Source organism: Vipera berus (assembly GCF_964194415.1).
Source record: "Vipera berus genome assembly, chromosome: 3".
In the NCBI taxonomy this organism is placed as follows: Eukaryota; Metazoa; Chordata; class Lepidosauria; order Squamata; family Viperidae; genus Vipera; species Vipera berus.
Window position 1 is genome coordinate 121452330 of NC_138204.1, and position 19127 is coordinate 121471456.

Sequence of the window (19127 nt, forward strand, 5' to 3'; positions counted from 1 at the left end):
GTAATCTTCTGAAGTTCTAACCTCCCACCGCAAGGAAGAAAGGACATTTGGAACACCACAAATATAATATTTGCATGTATTTTTTTTAAAAAAATAATATTGTTTGATTCATTGCTTTCGGTGAGATTTATGAAAGACATAAAACTTGGTGGGTTTTATAATACAAATGTGTTCCATTATCTATTCAATTAACTTTTGTTTTGTTTTGATTCTGGAGCCTGCCAAAGGAATCAATAAAGCTTTCATTATCCATCTCTAAAATTCAGAGCAAAATTTGCTTCATATGGAACATGCACTGTGGCTTATGGGTAGGTTGGTCTATGAGGATTTGCTTTGGTTCCATATCATTCTGCCATGTGAGTTCTTTTTTATTTCTTAATTTTTACAATTTTTTTAATTCAACATATAAAATAGAAAATACAGAGAAAAAATAGAAAGAGGAGATTAAGGGAGAGAAAAGGAAATGGGAAGAGAAGGTGTGAGGTACAAGAGAAAAGAAAAAAAAAGGTGTTGACATCCGACTCTTTTTAGCACAGTACAAAGTAAAAACACTCTAGCCTCAACTTTTTGTTTTTACACATTATTATATAACCAGCCATTTCTGTAACAGCAAATCTATGTAATCAATAAAACCAAATTCAGTTTTTCTTTTATCACAAGCACAAAATCCAGAAGTGGTATCCAAATGAAAAACTTACTCAAGTATATTCTCCTCTTTAAATGGAATGATCAATTTAACCATTCCTGCTTTACCTTGCTCTGGAAATAGTATATGTTTCTATTTGCCCCTACTAATCTTTGTAAACTATTTCTATTAACAAAGTTAACTGTATACTTTCTCAAGTTCTTTGACCTTATTGGGAAAAGTACTCCCCCCCTTTTTTAAAAAGAAAAATGCTAAACTTTAAGTACTTTGTTAAAATCAAAACTTTCTAATACTTTTTTTTTCATTAGCTTCTTAACATACAGGCTTTGAATTTCAGTATTGAATTTAGCTCCCACCCTCCAAACTATCCTTATAGAATAGTATCTTTTTTTCTTCCTTATATAAACATCCTTTTTAGAACATCATTTTTAGTACATCATTTTCTTTAGCTTTCTCTTAACACAAGTACACTCAAATACATTTTCAAAAACATTTTACATACTTTAAAAATTACTTAGGTATTATACACACACACACACAAATCATTTTCAATTTTTTGATTAAAACTTTCTTTTGGTTACAAGTATCAAAGAAAGAAAACTCCATCCTAGATCCAATTCTCTTAATATGAGTACTCTCAAATAGATTTTTAATAACATTCAAATTTTGAATTGAACCTTTCTTTCAATTACACACACTGAACAAAGAAAAGTCTATCCTGCTTCCAGTTGTCTCATTAAGTTTTGGTCACTCCTTTCTGCTTATCTTCATAAAATAAAATCTTTTTCTTATCTAGAAGTTTTACCCAGGAGTTTCTTTTTATCATGGAATCCTCAGCCTTGTTAATGTCCTTAAAGAGAAAGTCCCAAATTTGTCTTTTTTGCAGGTTGTAAGTTTTATATTAACACCATAATAGTAAAAGTTAGTATCAGGTTCTTCCAAAATTGTAATGTGCTGCTCTACATTTTCTGCCTTTTCAACTACTTGTGAAGTTACAGCTATTTGTGAAATTGCCTTGGTAATATCATAGCATTCTCCAGCTGTTTGCATCTCAGTAATTTGAGAGGATTTTTTAAATCATACTTAGAGCACAGCTGGTCAACAAATTGGTCAATAAATTGGCGAATTTTGTTTAAAGACTTTTCAAGAATATCTCTAATACTCTGCTCATCCATCTTGGCTCCCACTTTTAGTCAGGATCAGAAAATTTTTGCCAACCACGGCAGAGAAAACCAAGCTACAAGTTAATTTATTTATTTATTTATTTATTTATTTATTTATTTATTTATTATTGGGACTTATATGCCGCCCTATCTCCCGAAGGACTCAGGGCGGCTAACAACAGTAACATATAATAAATACAGAAGTTAAGATAAAAATTAAAATTAAAGGCCTCTGTATAATAAATTAAAATTAAAATTAAAATAAATTAAAAGTTAGAGTTAAAAATTAAAAACATAATTAAAATCCCTGTCAGTCCAGGTCAGCCAGGTGGAAAAGGAGTGTTTTGAGGCCGCGGCGAAAGGACCGGAGATCTTGGGCCATCCGAAGCTCATGGGGGAGCTGGTTCCACAGGGCTGGCGCTCCCACAGAGAAGGCCCTCCTCCTGGGGGTCGCCAGCCAACATTGTTTAGCCGACGGTACCCTGAGGAGGCCTTCTCTGTGTGAGCGTACTGGGCGATGGGAATTCGTTCCTGGCAGCAGATGATCCTGCAAGTATCCCGGTCCTAAGCCATGTAGGGCTTTAAAGGTAAGTACCAGCACCTTAAATCTCACCCGGAGGGCAACCGGTAACCAATGCAGCTCACGCAGGAGGGGTGTAATATGGGAGTATTAAATTAAAATCACAGCCTTCATTCTTTATATGTCTCCGCCAGCTTTTTTTTTTTTACCAAACTTCCTTATTTGGCTTGCCTTAACAGTCTTAACTACCCCTTGTTATTTAAGACAAAGAGAAATCCCTAAAATGGCATGAGTCTTCAAAAAGGCACAGCAGAGCCTCTTTTTAACTTGGCTTGAAAAGAATAATAGTCTTTGAAGGTGATTAAGAAGGAAAAGACACAACTTCCTGTCCGTTTGAAAGGTGGATTTCAAACGTCGGCTTCTTCAAACTCAAACAGATTACAGCCCCTCCCCCCCAGCTTTTGGCATGTGGATTGCTTCAGATGGATTCCAGAAGCTGTCTGCCAGCTTGCAGCTATTTGGAGGGTTCTGAGGGAAAGTTCTTTGACCCACACTGATCAGGTGGATCTTAAAAACTGAAGGAATACCAGTCCCTTCAGTTAAAAGGTTGAAGAGCTGCATCCCAGGAAGAAATCCTTCAGAGATCTCTCCCCAGGCATGCCACTCAGTTTGCCATCTTCCCGGAAGTCTCATAGGTCAGCAGAGAATGCCTTAGAGTAGAAAGGAAAGGAAGCAATAGAGGTTGAAATGAAGTTGTGAGTTTTCTTTTGAAGTATTTTCTTTTGAAAATACTTCCAAAGAAAATATATTTATTTATATACTTAATAATGTATATACTTAAATACTTAAAAAATATTTAAGCAGAGCAGTAAAATGTCTCCATATATCGTGGAATCTCTATAAAAGAGACATTTTAGGTGGTTTTGAAATCTGCCTCCAAAGAAGATATTTTCATGAAAAATTTTAATATAGGATTGCATACCTGGAATGTACTGTATGAACTGGGGTAGATTTGTACGAATACTTCCAGAATTGTGAACTACTTTCTGTAACTAACTACTTCAAAAGCCTTGAAATCTTCCCTAGATTCTTTCCTCTTTAGATTAAAAAAAACCCATTTGAAGACTCTTAAGTATTCTACAGTTAATACCTCTGTCCTGTTTTCACAAGTGTGTTTGGCTTATTAAGGAAACACACATTTCCTTTGTCAATATAATTTTCCTTTTCTCTCCCATCCTACTCTTTTGATTTCTAGAATTTCCTTTTCCTTTCTTTCTTAAAATACAACTTAAATGTCACCTCTTGGAACATTAGAATTACTTTGCATTTGATATAGTATCAGATATTTTACGATTATATTTCAGGCTTTTTCTCCTTGTTAGCAAATTGCTTCATATTTAGCCCGTTGATACAAATTCAGTATGTTCTAATAATCCCAGCCCATAATTATATGAGCCTATGCCAGAAACAGAGGGAAACATTCATGCTTCTTGGAAAAGAAAAGAAAGAAAATTAAAAAGAGTTTGAGGTTTTTGCTCCAAAATGCTTGCTGTAGTGGGAGTTGGGGTTAGGTTGGAGGAAAAAGAAGAAACACAAAGGAAAGAAAGAGAAGAAACAGATATGAGCAAAATCTTTTTAATTTTTTAATTTAAATTTTTAAAAGGTAGCTATTGAGAATAAGTGGGAAAGCAGCATGTTTCTGAATTCATTATGGTGGTTCTTCTAGATCACAAAAATAATTGATTCCTTATTGCGTCTGTCACTCTGTTCTCATTTTTGAACTAGCATCATCTACTTTTTTATTTAGTCTAATTTTCGAGATGGTTCTTACAGGTCTTCAAAAGTGGAGAATAACAGGTAGTTTTAAGATCCTGTCCAATTTATTCAGCAGCTGTTCACTAAAATACTGTAGGCGCTTAGCCCAATCCTCACGTTTTTAACAATTGAGTTTTGTCTTACCATTTCTCACATGCCATAGCAATTGTTTTCTGTGAGGATTCAAAATATAAACTTTCAGAATGAAGCTCTTGAAAATTATTATTGTTGTTGTTGCTTTTGTTATTTTTTATTTGTATATTGCTCTTCCTCCTGAAGGAAAACAGTTCAATAATACCTTTTAAAAGAGTTTGAGACTCCCTGGAATTGAATATACTGTATTGCACCATTCCCCTTCTTGTTTTTATTCTAATCTTTAATCAGAACAAGAATTATAGGTCCACTTGGCCAGATTCATATTTTTCTTTTTCCTTCAAGTGAGAGCATTCTGCCAGTATACCTTATTAATGAATTGAATGATTGGGGGGGGGAAAAGTATGCAAATAAAGAAAAAGAGTATATTGCTTTTGCTAGTTTGTATTTTGCTAATCTTCTTTAGCACATGTAAAATAGAGGATGGATCTGTATTTTATTATAAATCTGAATAGTAGCCTTCCGAAAGCTGCTTTCAAAAGCAAATGGCAGTGATACCTTGGGCCTCATTGGTGTCACAATATTTTTGACGGAATGTTTGCCCTGCAGCGCTGTCTTCCTGAGAATTTGTGAAAAAGGAGTTTGCAGGAGAAACTTTAATTTGGTTGATCCAAAGCCTAAGATACCTGTTGCTGGAGTGGATGTAATAAAATGGGTGGAGTGGATGTAATAAAATCATAAACCTGAATGAAACAGTCTGTAGTATAGTTTGCTTAAATATTTGTGCAGTGTATAGAAGAAATGAAGGAATAGTTATTTCATTAAAATCTGTTGCATTCATTTGGTAGAAAATAAAATCATATATTGTGAAAGTGGTTTAGGGGTAAGTCCTGTGTTTCAAAATATAGCTTATGAAGCCACCCATTCTTCCCCAGCAGTTATTCCTGATATACTAAGAATATATGTATAAAGTTTTTCAACTTACCCGGAAAACGCATTTCAATATGTTACAAAGCCAAAAGTATAATCCTATGCGTGATTACCCAGACATAAAATTTAACTCCAAAATGGACCTCCTCTTTGGTAAGAATGTCAAGGTCTTAAGAGATGTCCTCCGAAAAATGCATGGTACTTCAGTTTTCAGAAAAACAGTTTTTCTTATTCATTCACTTCTGACCTAGCCACTTGTACAACTATTTATTTATGATTTTGTTGGTTGGTTGGTCAGATACAATTAGTTTTGTGTACACTTTAAATTGAACTTTACACTTCTGTCAGTATCAACAACATTAGAAAGCTAAGCTAATTTATTTCAGTGTAGCTGAAATTGCTAGAAATCTAGCAGTACACGCCCGCCCGCCCCCCCATTTTTAGCATGCTGTGATCCCATTTCTCCTGTTGGAGTAAACTCTTCTCTTTTCATAACTGGTGTCCTCAGGAAGCTAAAGGTACAAGCTAGAGATATGCGTTATGAGACCGGACTGCAAACCTGTGACTTGTCTATAGTATTTATGACTGACTTCAGGATACAAAAAGTCAGGGTTTGAACTGTGACTTCATGAGAGTGGTTTTTGCTGGTGGATCTAAAGCAGATCATAGGTGGGAAATAGTTTTTGCTTCTTGTTTTCCATGTTTCTAAGTTAGCAAAAATGATAAGATAATAAGTAGTTTGAAGATAATCACAGATCACCTTCAAACTACTTATAATGGTTTGGGAAGTGAAAATGGTGGTGATGTGGAAGTCTCCTGTGTCACTGATAGCCTCACATATTTCCATCTGTCTATAATGTACTTTGCTTAGTCAGCTGATTATATCAATATGAAATCCAGATTTAAACAATGTGAATGGAAAACTGGCAGTTCCAAGAGTGCATTGCAGATGACCTCAATTAAAGAAAATGGAAAGAACATTGAACGCTGCTTCATGTTCCGTTACTTCCTTTCTGGAAATCAGGTTCATTTTAATCTTAGACTTGAGAGAGTGGCAGTTTTCTCAAGTCACACAGCTGAAGCAGATTCTGCAAATTGTGGGTGTTTAGAAGGTTCATAAACTCAGTAATCACGGAGAGAATAATTGCAGATAGAAAGACGTAGGGAAAACAGCGAAGATTAAATTAAGATGCCTTACGTGAGAAGCTTAAAACAAAAAGAAAAACCATCACTGTGCACTTTTATTTCTAACCATAGCCTCTAGGATGATGCCAGCCTTGTTCTGTGATTTCTCCCCTTTTCCTCCTCCAGATGTCCAAATGGATTCTTCGGACAGAGATGTTTGGAGAAACTGCCTTTGCGATTGTACATGCCAGATCCTAAGCAAAGTATGTTTGAAGACAAAAATTATACCATCATACTACTAAAAAAAACCTCCTGGGTACAACACTGGATTTAGAGTTGCATAGTGAGGGTGTTCTTTTTCAATTAATATCTTGATTAAGGTTTAAGGAACACAGGTAAGGGACCAACCCAAAACACACACACCAGGAGAAATCTTAAAAGGGAACTCAGTTGGCATCAGAAAGGACCTCATTTCAGTCTGTTTGGATATCATGCTATCCTGTTTCTCTCTTTCTGGTTTTCTTTCTTTCGTTAGGTGTCCGAATGAATTCACAGGGGACCAGTGTCAGAACTTCGCAATGGCCAGCTTTTCCAGTATGTCTCTTTCCACTTCTCTCTTTCACTGATTGGTCTTAGCTGTGTGATATTTTTAAAGCAAAACTTTTCTGATTTGGAGCCTTCATTCTTTTGCTGTGTGATTGAGGAATAATTAAGTTCAGTCCTACTCTGAACATTACACTATACCAATGTATAGTCCAGGCATAATAAAAGATCTAGCAAAGACTGGACCAAGTTTAAAGTAAAGTGACCTAGATAGCAAAGAGGATTTTGGGTGAAGAACACAGGTAGGGCCAACCTTGTACTAATCCACCTCATATACTAAACCTGGAGGCACCTTAGAGTAATCCCAAAGATAGCTGTCCTTATATGGAAGCTTTCATATTACCATTGCACAGAAACTTATTAAATCAGATTGTTTGTGATGTTAGCTTTTTCAGAAGGATAATTCATTATGAAACACAGGGCTTTGTGTTTGTTGAGAAGCCAGGGCTTATGGATCAGATGTGTGGCTTGTTCTTAAAAAATGTTGAGAAAGTACACCTTCCAATTCTCCTCTACCAGAATTTCTTCAGGGGCTTGTACTCTGATTCGACTTCAGTTTCAGACTATCATCTTTGCAGAATAGAGTGGAAATTAGGTTGGAGCATAGTGAATGTCACTGCTACAGTGTTAAACTAATTAAGTACATACTATATACCCATGTGCATCAGCTGACAGAATTTTATGTAAAGATTTGCAAGATTCCTGCACATAGTCTTAAGAAATCTCTCGCTATCTGGAGAGATTTTGGGATCTTCTCTATCGTCACCTCTATTCACACATTTTTATCAAATTATGAGACATCAGGGAAGTTCAAGTTCCTTATACATTTGTCCCCCACATACACTATTTTCAATTTAACCATTTTTTTCTGATTTCATCAAATATAATTAAATCTGAACACCTTTGTATAAATGCCAAAGAAATTGTTATGAGAATCATGATATATGAAATCCTGTTCTGTACAAATGTGATTGATTACTTGATAAATATGACAGTTTGCAATAGTAGCAAATATAACAGTGTTGCCTTCCAAGCCAGGAAGATTTAGAAAAAACACTATTCTAAATTCATTTGAATGTCCTGCAGAGTATTAGTTGCTCTTACAGCAATCTAAAACAAATATTGTGGGAACCTGAGATCTCAGTACTGCTTTTATCTTCTAGTGCCCTCTTGTGAATAAGAAGGCCTGTAAAGCAGCAGTCTTCCAAGAGCAACTACAACACAGCGTTCCTGATGTGCCCACCAGCCCACTGAAAGAAAATATATGCTCTTTCTACATCACCCAAATCATATAACCAGTGGTGGGATTCAAATATGTGAACAACCGGTTCTCTGTGTGGGTGCCGCTTCTGGAAGTCCGTTCTGGGCCTGGGCAACAAAAAAATTAGCTACCGGTTCTGCCGAAGTGGTGCGAACTCTCTTAATCCCACCACTGCATATAACTATAGTACAGCCTATTGATCTGTCTGTATTCATGTTGGAAGCACCTACAAAGCTAACCAAAAGGTGTTTCTGGATTGAAAGGATTTTCCAGTGACAACACTGTTGCCCAGGGGATGCCTGATTGCCAAATGTAGCACAATCTTTGGGGAGGCTATCTTCATGTCCCCCAACTCAGTGATATATGTGGTTAGGTCCAGAAATTTAAAATCAATAGGATTAGTAGGAATTCACACTTTAAATAACAAAAATATTTTTAAAGAACAGAATCAACACTGAGGTACAAGTAGAAAGCACCATTTCATTCTCATAACTGTTATGATTACTGTATTTTACACTGCCCAGAATGTCTTGGATAGTGAGGTGGGCAACATATAACATGGCATACAGCAATTGAAAGCCAAAATTTAAAATCCCAACCTTTCTTCCTCCCGCCCAGCTTTGACAAACACAAACAAGCCACTCGATCAACTCCATATAGATCAACTCCATATGGATGGATCCATATGCAATGGCTGGAAACTAATCAAGGAGAGAATCAAACCTAGAATTATGGAGAAACTTCCGACAGTTAGAACAGTTAATTAAACTTGCCTCTAGTAGTTATGGGTGCTCCAACATTTAAGAAATGATTGAACAACCATTTGTCTGAAATGTTATAGGGTTTCCCGCTTGAGCAGAGGGTTGGACAAGAAGACCTCCAAAGTCTCTTCCAACTCTGTTATTCTGTTATATCAAGGCAGGGTCCCCAAGCCCACTGACAGAACCATGGCCTTTTGGAAAAGTAAAAAGGTGGGGGCCAGTTTTATCTATGGGGGAATGATGTTCCTTTGCAGTGAGACTAATAAAGCAAGCTTCACATACTGTTTTCAGCTGAAGAGCCCAATCAATGTCCATCCACTGTTGACCATCAGTGGAGGTCTTCACATTATCCAATCTTAGAATTTTCCTTTGGACAGACTAATAACAATCTTTCCAGAATATGTATGCATAAAAAAATAATTGGGCATCTATCAACTAAGCAAAATAACAAACAGGAGAATGAAATCATTTTTATCAAACTGGGGGGGCGGGGGGCTGCATAAAAGAATTTCTTAATTTTGTACACTATGTTGAAGATGGAATGTTACATTTTCTCTGTATAAATTGCTGTGGAATTAAAAAAAAGTGGTGCTTGGGATAATTGCACCTTGAAAACTGAGATGCAACCCATAATTCTTCTTTATTAAGGGCAGAAAATTAGAACTAGATCTAAAAATTAATAAAAGGTAATGAAAGGTAAATTTTAGGTAAACTTACCTAAAAGGTACATTTAATTGAGCCATGCTATTTGAGTCTGTAGAATCTGTTTACTGTACATATGATTTAAAAGTTAAGGGAGCTTTCCTAACATATAATTTACAAAATGTCTGATATATGAATAAATTTATAAACACTTTTAATCTTATCTGGGGGGAGGAAACGGCTTAATTCTTTATACTTTGAAACAAAATGAATTAAATGGACCTCTGACATGAAAGAATAACATAATTTACCTTCATTATAACTGTCCCAGCGAGTCTTTCATACACTCTATTACCAGTTGCATTTGTCCAGTGGTTCACAAAATTTGCTAAGCAGCAATGTGACCATTGTTAATGTCAGAAGAGGTTATTCTAAAGTGGGCTGGTTCTCCCAAATAAACAACAACAACAAAATGGAACTAGCAGAGATCTGAAAACAAATGATGTAGATACCCTTTGTGGAAGTGAAATAAACTACGTATTATAAAGAAATCACAATATGGTTTTAAAATGGATTATACTACGAAGGAAAAAAGCATAAAAATACTGTAGCACAATATATAATCAAGGAAAAAGTTTATTTGAACGATTCCTATTTTTTTCTCACACACATACAACATACACCACACAGACAAACATAAATGGCAGCATTCCTTCTCTCTCAAGCTCTCCTACATCTACTCATCACCAACACACACACACACACACATACCCTTACACAGTAAATCTAGCTTATTTGGCTTTCCATGCATATTTTGACTTCTATTTTAGCTTTCTTTCCCCTTTTGTTTCACCTAACTTCAAGGCAGAAGTGTTATATAGGCTCCAAAGTTGCTCTCTTCTTTGTGATGTTTTAATTAGCCCTTTCAAAGAGATTTTGTTAGAGTGGTTTTGGGCTGGGTAATCTAGAATTTATAATTTTCCTTTATCTCTTTGGAATTTATAGGCTGGGGCATTTAATGCAATAATTTTAACTGAGATAAATTACATATTATAAGCTAAATGTTGTATCCACTAATTCCTTATTTATTTGTTTGTTTGTTTATTTATTTATTTATTTAAATTTATTATGTCCACCCAGAAGACTCTGGGCAACTGACAGTATCCAAATAGACAATTAAAATTTTAAAAAGAAATAAGACATGGCAGCCTGGATTGAAAACAGCCGTGCCAATAAAACAACTGGCTGTCCCCAGCCTGGGAACTGAGCCAGGCCTTAGGGGCTCTCCAGAACCCCAGAAGAAAGAGTGCTGTGCCTATCTCTGGGAACATGGGGTTTTGGAGTATGGGGCAGAGAAGGCAGACTTTCCTGCTCTAATGAGATGACTTTCAATGGAGGATTCCTGGAGGGCACACACTCTGCCTCAATGTGGTGGGTGGGGAGAAGCAATGGGAGATACTGTAGATAGTTCCTCAGATAACCAAACTGTATGCCATAAAGGGCTTTCTAGGTAACAACCAGCACCTTGAACTGTACCTGGAAGCCAATTGGCAACCAGGTAAAGTGTACAACAGCTGTAACATGGGCATAAAGAGAAGTGACCATTATTGCTTGCACCACTGCGTTTTGAACAGCTCTAGCTTCACGAGGGTGTCTTCATGTAGAGCACATTGCAATATCCAGTCATGAAGTGACTAGAGCCTTGGTGGAGCAGTGGGCTAATGCCTCCTTAAGTAACACCAGCTGCCTGCAATTAGTGCAGGTTCGCATCCCACCAGGCTCAAGGTTGACTCAGCCTTCCATCCTTCCGAGGTAGGTAAAATGAGGACCCAGATTGTTGGGGGCAATTAAGCTGACTTTGTAATAATGCTGCTTGGGGTGTGTGTGAAAGCCCTAATAAGCAGGCATATACATAGAATGAAGGCTACTGCTAAGCTTGTAAGGCGCCCTGAGTCTTCGGAGAAGGGCGGGATATAAATGGAATTAAAATAAAAAATAAAAAAATAGGGCATGAATGACTGGGCCTTCCAGTCAAGGGAAGGGTGCAAGCGGTGCAGAAGATGAATCCGTGCGGAGCTACCACTTGTTCATTGACAGTAGTTGCAGACCCAAGAAAACCTCCAAGAGGCAACCCCATCCAAGACCAATGGCTGAAATGTTCCCTGTTAAGGAGCGCCAAGCATCAACAGCCACTCAGTTTTGTCAGAATTGAGTCAAAGGCTGATCTCCCCATCAAGTCCTGAACTTTTAACACGCTGGGGTCAGTACATTGAAAACTTCACCTGTGCAGACTGGAATTGGGATGTAATGCTACTCTAACTGCTTGATCCCCAAATGATAGCTGAACTTACCTACTGGTTTCATATAGATTTTAGAGCTTCTTTTAATTCAAGGAGGGTATTAATAATCTCTTTTTAAGACCAAATATGTCTCACTTTGAGACAACTTCTCTTCAAGTAAATATGTTTAAAATCTGATTGCAAATATATTTTTCATAACATCAAAGTTCTTATAATTTTGGCTTCAAAAATAATAATTGGCTTATTGTTTAAATGCTTTTATTTGTAATGCTGGTCTATGATCATAATAGAAATTGATCAATTTGGCTTCAAATTAGTTTAAGTTATATTAATATTTCTGCATGATAGAAATTATTTGCAAGAATAATAAGGCTCTGCACTGCTTTCGAAATGTTTCAGAAGAAATATGCAAGCACAGCATCTCTCTGCTGATATCAGCTTCACTTTTTTTAGGCTTAAGTGCAAGCCTGAAAAAAGGACACTGCAACTTTAACAATCTTATTAAGGAGCTATTAAAACAGCTATTAAAGCAGCAGCATCTTTTTCAAGGCTACATAGAAGCCTGAAACAGTTGGGCTGCTTATGTAAATTGCCAAGAGTTTCTGTGCTCATACAGAGTCTGAGGTATTTATTCTGAATCCTTTTTGAAGATGCACAGAACTAAAGAGTACTTAACAAGAAGGAAAGTTCACCGTAGCAAGATTCTCGACTTGTGTGCATGTGTGTATGCTTTCTTTATACTTATGCTAACAATACTGTGTTGATACTTCCCCTCAGATGTTGATTACCCGAAAGCAAGCTATTCTAAATACATGCTTGATAATTCTTTTAACATTTGGAAACTTCTCTTAGAAATTTATTTATCTTCTCTTTTTCTTCTTTTTTCGGTATTGGCAGAGCATCTTGGATTAGAGTTAAAGGGTATGAAACAAACCATTCATTTGTGAAACAGACACCACAGTTCTTCACATTATGTTTTTACAGTTTTTATGGGGTGACCAAGAATATCAGCTGTTCATCTCTTATTCTGGCACAGTTTGTGGAAAAGTCATGTATATGCATATGTATATGTATATACATGTGCATATACAGTATACATATGCCGTCAAAACCAGTTTATCTATATTAATATAAATATAGATAAGTGTGCCTGGGTGCACTGCAGCACTTTTCTGTGGGGCTCAGTGAGACCAGAAGTCAAGTGCTTGCTCAGTAGCACTTCTGTGCCATTTTAGTTTGTGCTTTTTGGAGAGTAAAAAAAAATTGCCTAGGTCAGTTTGGAAGATCACAGACTTGTATAGCAGTAATAGTGGATGCAAATCCTAGTAAAGAACAGACTTGTACTAAAGAAGTTATAGCAATTCTACAAAACCAATCAAAGTCAAATTTGGAACCATTCCTTCTCACCTTATTTAATTTCATGCTCGTTTGGGAGCATTTCTTTTAAAAAGGTTGACCCAGCAGCAAAACAATATTGCAACATCCCCCCCCCCCTTGGACCAGCAGAATTTGTATCGCTCCAGTTTTGCTTCTTCCTCCAAAAGATTTTCTATATAGTAAAAGGGGAAAGGAGAGATTGCAGTACCCCCGTTATATATACCCTCAATGGTTTTTCCTCCCCAGAAAATTAGACCGAATGAATGCAGACTGCAGGAGCAGGGCAGGAGAAATAGCAAGTAATTTAAGATATATTAAATCTTTGATTTCCAAGCACGTAGACTTCTACATGAAGGAACATGAAAAGTATCCCCAACCCCAACGTAGTGACATAATGCAGCAGTGTACAACCTCGGGCTTCTATAGGAATATTCATAAAAGTGCACTTATACCTTCAATGTGCATGAATAGGGAAAAGCCAAAGACCATAATTCACTGGCTACATTAATGAGGGAGGGCTGCTATGTTTTTGAATCTCAGTGATAACTGTTCTAATGGGAGGGGAGAATGAACCCCTGTGCATAATGTGAAACACTTTCTCAGAAATGCTGAATGCACAACTGCCAGGTGCAACACATTGTCCCTGTTCTGTACCAGCCTGCTACCGGCCCTGCAGCAAAAGCAGGGACGACCCCTTTACAAACGGCAAGAGGCTGGAATTACGCCTGCCAAATTTATAGCTACAAAAACAAACAAGACACGAACCAAGAAACAAGAGCTTTAAGAAACACGAAGTATCAAAGCGGTTGCCTTCAGCAAACCAGCCCTCCCCACACATTTCCCTTATATAGAGTTCAGGGCGTGGCTTCTCTCTGCCTCCTTCCAAGAAGCCCCATTGCCTTCCTCTGTTTACTCCTCATTGCCTCCTGCGTCGGGCGTCCTTGAACAGGGCCAGCTGTGGGTCATCTTCATCCACGCTGTCAGGCTCACACAGCTGGGTCTCCGTGGTGACCAAGTGGGAGGGGCCTGGCTGAGGGCTCTCATCAGCAAGATCTTCAACCCCCTCAGCAAGATCTTCAACCCCCTCAGCAAGGTCTTCAACACCCCCCTCCTCCTCCTCTGAGTCATCCGACCCAACTGCCGAACCCACAGGCTGACCCTGAATCACAACAGTCCCGAAGAGCAAGTAGCTAAAGAGGAGCAACCAAAAGGGTCCCATCTGATCCCTCTCATAGGCTTTCTTCCAGGAGCAGGAATACTGCCACTCGAGGGCCAATCGCCTCCCCCCTATGGGGTGCTCTCAGTGCTCTTCAAAGTGACCCATTGTGATGTGGCCACTGCGAGCACTACACGCTGAACTACTAGGAAACATAGCCTCCTACATCGCCTGATTGATGGGTGGATCCAAGTCTTGGAATGGCTACTTCATTGCACCTAGTGATGGGAGGACACATTTTCAGTTAATGTCTTTTCAGTAACTTTTCATGTATTCATTGAATGCATGTTTTATTCATTTGTCCTTTATCATATTCTGGATAATTCCATGCCACTGGAATTACTATCTTTATAAAACAACAGCCTGGGGGAAATTTGCAACATAAGGAGGCACCAATTCTGGTCTAAATTTCTTACTCCTTTCCAACTGAAAATTGAAGTGCATAGTTTCCTAATTAAAAAAAACAACTATATTAGTTTCAAGAGGAGATCAGCGTCTTTACACTAATTAACCAAAGCTAAATGCACACACGGATAACAAAGCTTGGTTATGTTCAGGAATCATTCTTAGGAATAAGTAGAACCAGTGCTGCGTTTCTTAACCCCCGGGCTTTTCTGTTTTTCGTTATGAAGGTGAGTTAGAGTTGTTTATCATTAGTGCTGCGTCAACTACTCCCATTAAAATTAATCCATTCCTCCTGCCAATAGGCATCATTCTTGTACCTCTGAATGGCTGAAGTTCACCAAGGTGATTTCCAGCCACTTGAGATTTGGAAGGAGAGCATAAGGGAGGAATGGCAGTGGTTTGCCTCCCAGAAGTCTCCTGTTTCCACTTGCACAATTAGTGGATAGGCAGGAAAGAAGAAAAGAAAGTCAGTAGTGCCCCCTCCCAATAGAATCACCCTGATCCTTAGAGGAGAGTTGCTACAGCATTTAGCAGTGCTAATTCCAAACTGACCTATGAGAATATAATATTTTTCATGCATTATCATCATGTTCTTTGTGATGGAAACCACTTTTCCACTTCTTTGATTTATTTTTTTGTTCCCAGGAATGCTAGTTTCCTATTTCATGTGCTATATGACAAAAATTACGCACTAAAGACTAATTGTGCCTATAGCAATTTGTGTTATCGGATTTATGCTACCGCACTTGCCATGCTTACCTAGGAATATGTCTCACTCAATTCAGTGAGATCTGTTTTTAATAGACAAATTTGACTGGAAATTATAAATCCTTCCCAGGAGCAAATCTTGTATAAATGAAAAGCATAATGTGGAAAGTGGCCTTGGATTGACATTGCTATTGATTCAAAACATTTTGACTTGCTATTTTGAATTGAGGATTTTTGACATCCATTCCTGACTTATGCTTGTTTCGCTTTATTTAAAAATCTATTACTTTCTAGGCTGACTGTTTATGTGCCAATAAACTTATTTTGCCATGCTGTCTCTTCTTTTTTCATACTTTCTGCCAGCCATGTATTTCCTGTGATGCTCGTGGATGACATTATGTCACATGTGCTGGTTTGCACTTAATATTTTATCACAATGATAATTTGTGATATGCATTCAAAAATACCACAGATATATCACGTGAACAATTGTGTTATCCCAATGTCTTATAATTAAGTAAATTTTGTTTTGCATTGTCTTGTGTTCTTCTATAATTCTTCTGTAAGGCTCATATAAATGTACACATACAGTGTTATTTACTTAATGCAAAGCAAAGTGATAAATTTCTTTCTATCTAAGCAATATATTTTGTTTTACAAAAGTACTGTATCACAACTATATTCTGACAGAATAATCAGCAATGAGATTTAGTTGTGAATCTTTGTTGGAAATGGTTGAATATTGAAATATTTTGCAGTTCTCAAATGAAAGTCCAAATAACTCTGCTAAATGATTAGGAGAATCATAGCAAATATTATTTTCTTAATAGTTTTATTCTTATATGAAAATTATCACTGGTAAACTTGCAAAAGTCTATGCAATATCTTGACAAAGTGTATTTTTTGCAGTATGCACAAGTATATTTACCAATTTGAGAATTAACTTTTGCTACATTCTTAAATAGGTGTACTGAAACTGTTTTCTTTTGTTTTGAATCCATCATTATGTACATTGTACTAACAAGATCAATTTTTATTGCACGATTTGGCTCTGTTTTTGAGATGAAGTCTCCCCACTTCCAAAAATAAAAAATTACAAATTATGGCAAAGATGGATAACCAACGCACATTGCAACTGAACTGGAGCAGACAGATTTCAAAACAGAAATAAGGGAAATAAGGGTATTGATGGCTTTTCAGTTTCATTGAAAAGCAGAACAAATTACTTTTTGAACGTGAAGTTTAGATTTGTAAATTCTTAATACATTCACATTTCAAAGAGTCAAGTAGAGATTGAAATCCATACCCATTAATTTTGACCATTGAAATATAAATATGTTGAAGCTTCTGTGATTGAAATGTAGCACATTACTACATTGAAATGTAGTACTTACTCAGATGTTTCCAGGTACTTTCTTATCTGAAGCAACTGTTCCTTTAACAGAGTTTGAAATGTAAAATCTATAGCTTATTTGCATAACTAATGCATATTCAGTTTTCATTCTATATAATAATCTGACATTAATAAGAACAGCACGAGAGAAACTCAAAAGGAGAAATAAGCATGATGTGTGAAAACGCTCTAAAAGTTAGGGAGTGGAGTGGAATTCAAATTATAATTTGTTTAGGACACCCTGAAAATCTTGGCACTTTTAACTAAATTTCTCAAGTTTTTAAAGTGCCTGAATACCTTTAGTTTTACAATTTGACAAGCCAAAGCTACTGATAGTAACAGCTGGAGTCTTCCTTCCATGAAGGTGAAGCCCAAATAGATGTATTGCATCTCCTTTGCCAGCTGGCTGAGTGTGCACCCTCTTCTTCAGTCTTCAGAAAGAAATTCTAGAAATTGCACTATTGAGAAACAGAAGTGTTTTTCTCCCACTCATTGTTTAAGGTAAAAAGAAATTAAAATGACAAGTAAGTGTTCAGGCTAAAAACACACCCATACACCCCAATTCTTGCATCCTTCCACATTTGAAAACACCCCTCCAAGACATCTTGGGGGCCTCTGGGTGCTCTCTTGGGCTGGCATAGACCAGAGACAATATGGTCTGCCTTATTTTTGTTTGTTTGGCTGAAATTTTCCAGGATCTGGGTACAGCAGGGGGACTATTTGTTATTTTCTACTCTATATTTGTGCTTATTGTCTTAATCCTAATCCTATGTTCTTTACATATAACATAGCCCTTGTGAAGGAGTACAGAAACTTTAGGGTTACTTGGCTGATTTTAAGAGAAAAAAATGGTTCAGGCCCATTGATTGAACCAGAGGCAATATTCAACCCTGTATTCCTTGAATGATTCCTTCAGGTACTACACACTGAGGTACCTCATTCTGAGACACAAAAAAGGAGGTAGCCTAGTGGAAGACTACCTAAGAGTCTATCAATATAGACCAGGACTTTTCAACTTTTTTTTCCTGCCATGGCTTCCTAAGACTCATACTCCTGTGTAACTGCATCATAAATCACGGTTAGTTGGAAATATGGCATAGGCCTATGACCCATATTGAGAACCACTGTCTAGGGAGGGGAGGCTTGGTAGGGCACTAGAAACAAAAGAAAGTGTGACTGAAAGTGACTGGATTTATGAGAACTTTCTTTATAAAAGAAAACACAGAAAGAAATGGATGATTCCAGACAGAGCAGCCTTGATAGAGAAGTGAGAGGATGCTACATATCTGGTAAACTTGGCTATCCAGTCAGGAACAGAAGAGCCAACCTCCCAGAGGCCCCCCTCTCATCCACATTATAACAACCCATAAAAAAGGAGGTGGTAGTTGCTACAGAGATGAAGGAAGATGACCGGTTTCATAGAATGTGATAGCAGGGTGACTTTGGTGTGCCCCTACTTAGTGAATGGGGACTCTAACGTGAATGAACAGTGTCTTATAAGAGTGGGACCAATTTGAAACTCAATTTCTCCAACTCACAACATTGAGGGTTGGTCCAAAACAATAATACTGATGATGGTATCAAATGGCCCTGAGAAGTTGAAAAGGACTGGGAAAGGTACACTTTCAAATTAATATCATCAATCAGAGCAACAGGTGCCATTTCTGTACCATGCATGGACTTGAATCCAAACTGAAAAGGGTCTGGGTGATCCGATTCTTCAAGAATACGCTGTAGCTTAGGTAGCCATATCACTACCTTTTTAATCATCTAAAACTGTTGGGTCCAGGGAGGATTTCTTGAGAATGGAACATACCTCTGCCTCCTTCAACATCTCTTCCCTCAAAGTAACATTGACCTCCTCCCATGCCAGCCTGTCATTCATAGCTTACAGCCCAAATCAGCCATGAAGGTCATGGGTCAGGTCCAGCGGTGGTAGCATTCATCTTCCCCAGATTACACAAGCTGAAAAGAGTCTCTGATAATATTCTGATAAATATTTGATTGGGTACCATTAAACATTCTGTTTGCAAAATGTCAAAAGTATAGCCAACATTTATTTGTCAAATTTAGAAACCATCTGTCTACATCACAGAGGGCCTCTTGGGAGCCTACAAACATCAGCAACTTTGTCCACAAAAACTTATCATGATAGGGCATAGCGACTAA

General features: G+C 37.3%; 1 protein-coding gene across 1 annotated transcript in view; it reads left to right on the plus strand.

The window, feature by feature from the left end:
- NRG2 (neuregulin 2) overlaps positions 1-19127 on the plus strand; it is a gene marked incomplete at both ends in the record, with an annotated part of 177057 nt that overhangs the window by 134525 nt on the left and 23405 nt on the right. Inside the window, 2 exons of the mRNA XM_081325568.1 lie at positions 6828-6886; positions 12757-12780. Of these exons, the coding sequence (XP_081181694.1) occupies positions 6828-6886; positions 12757-12780 (83 nt within the window). The remainder of the gene's footprint in view (positions 1-6827; positions 6887-12756; positions 12781-19127) is intronic.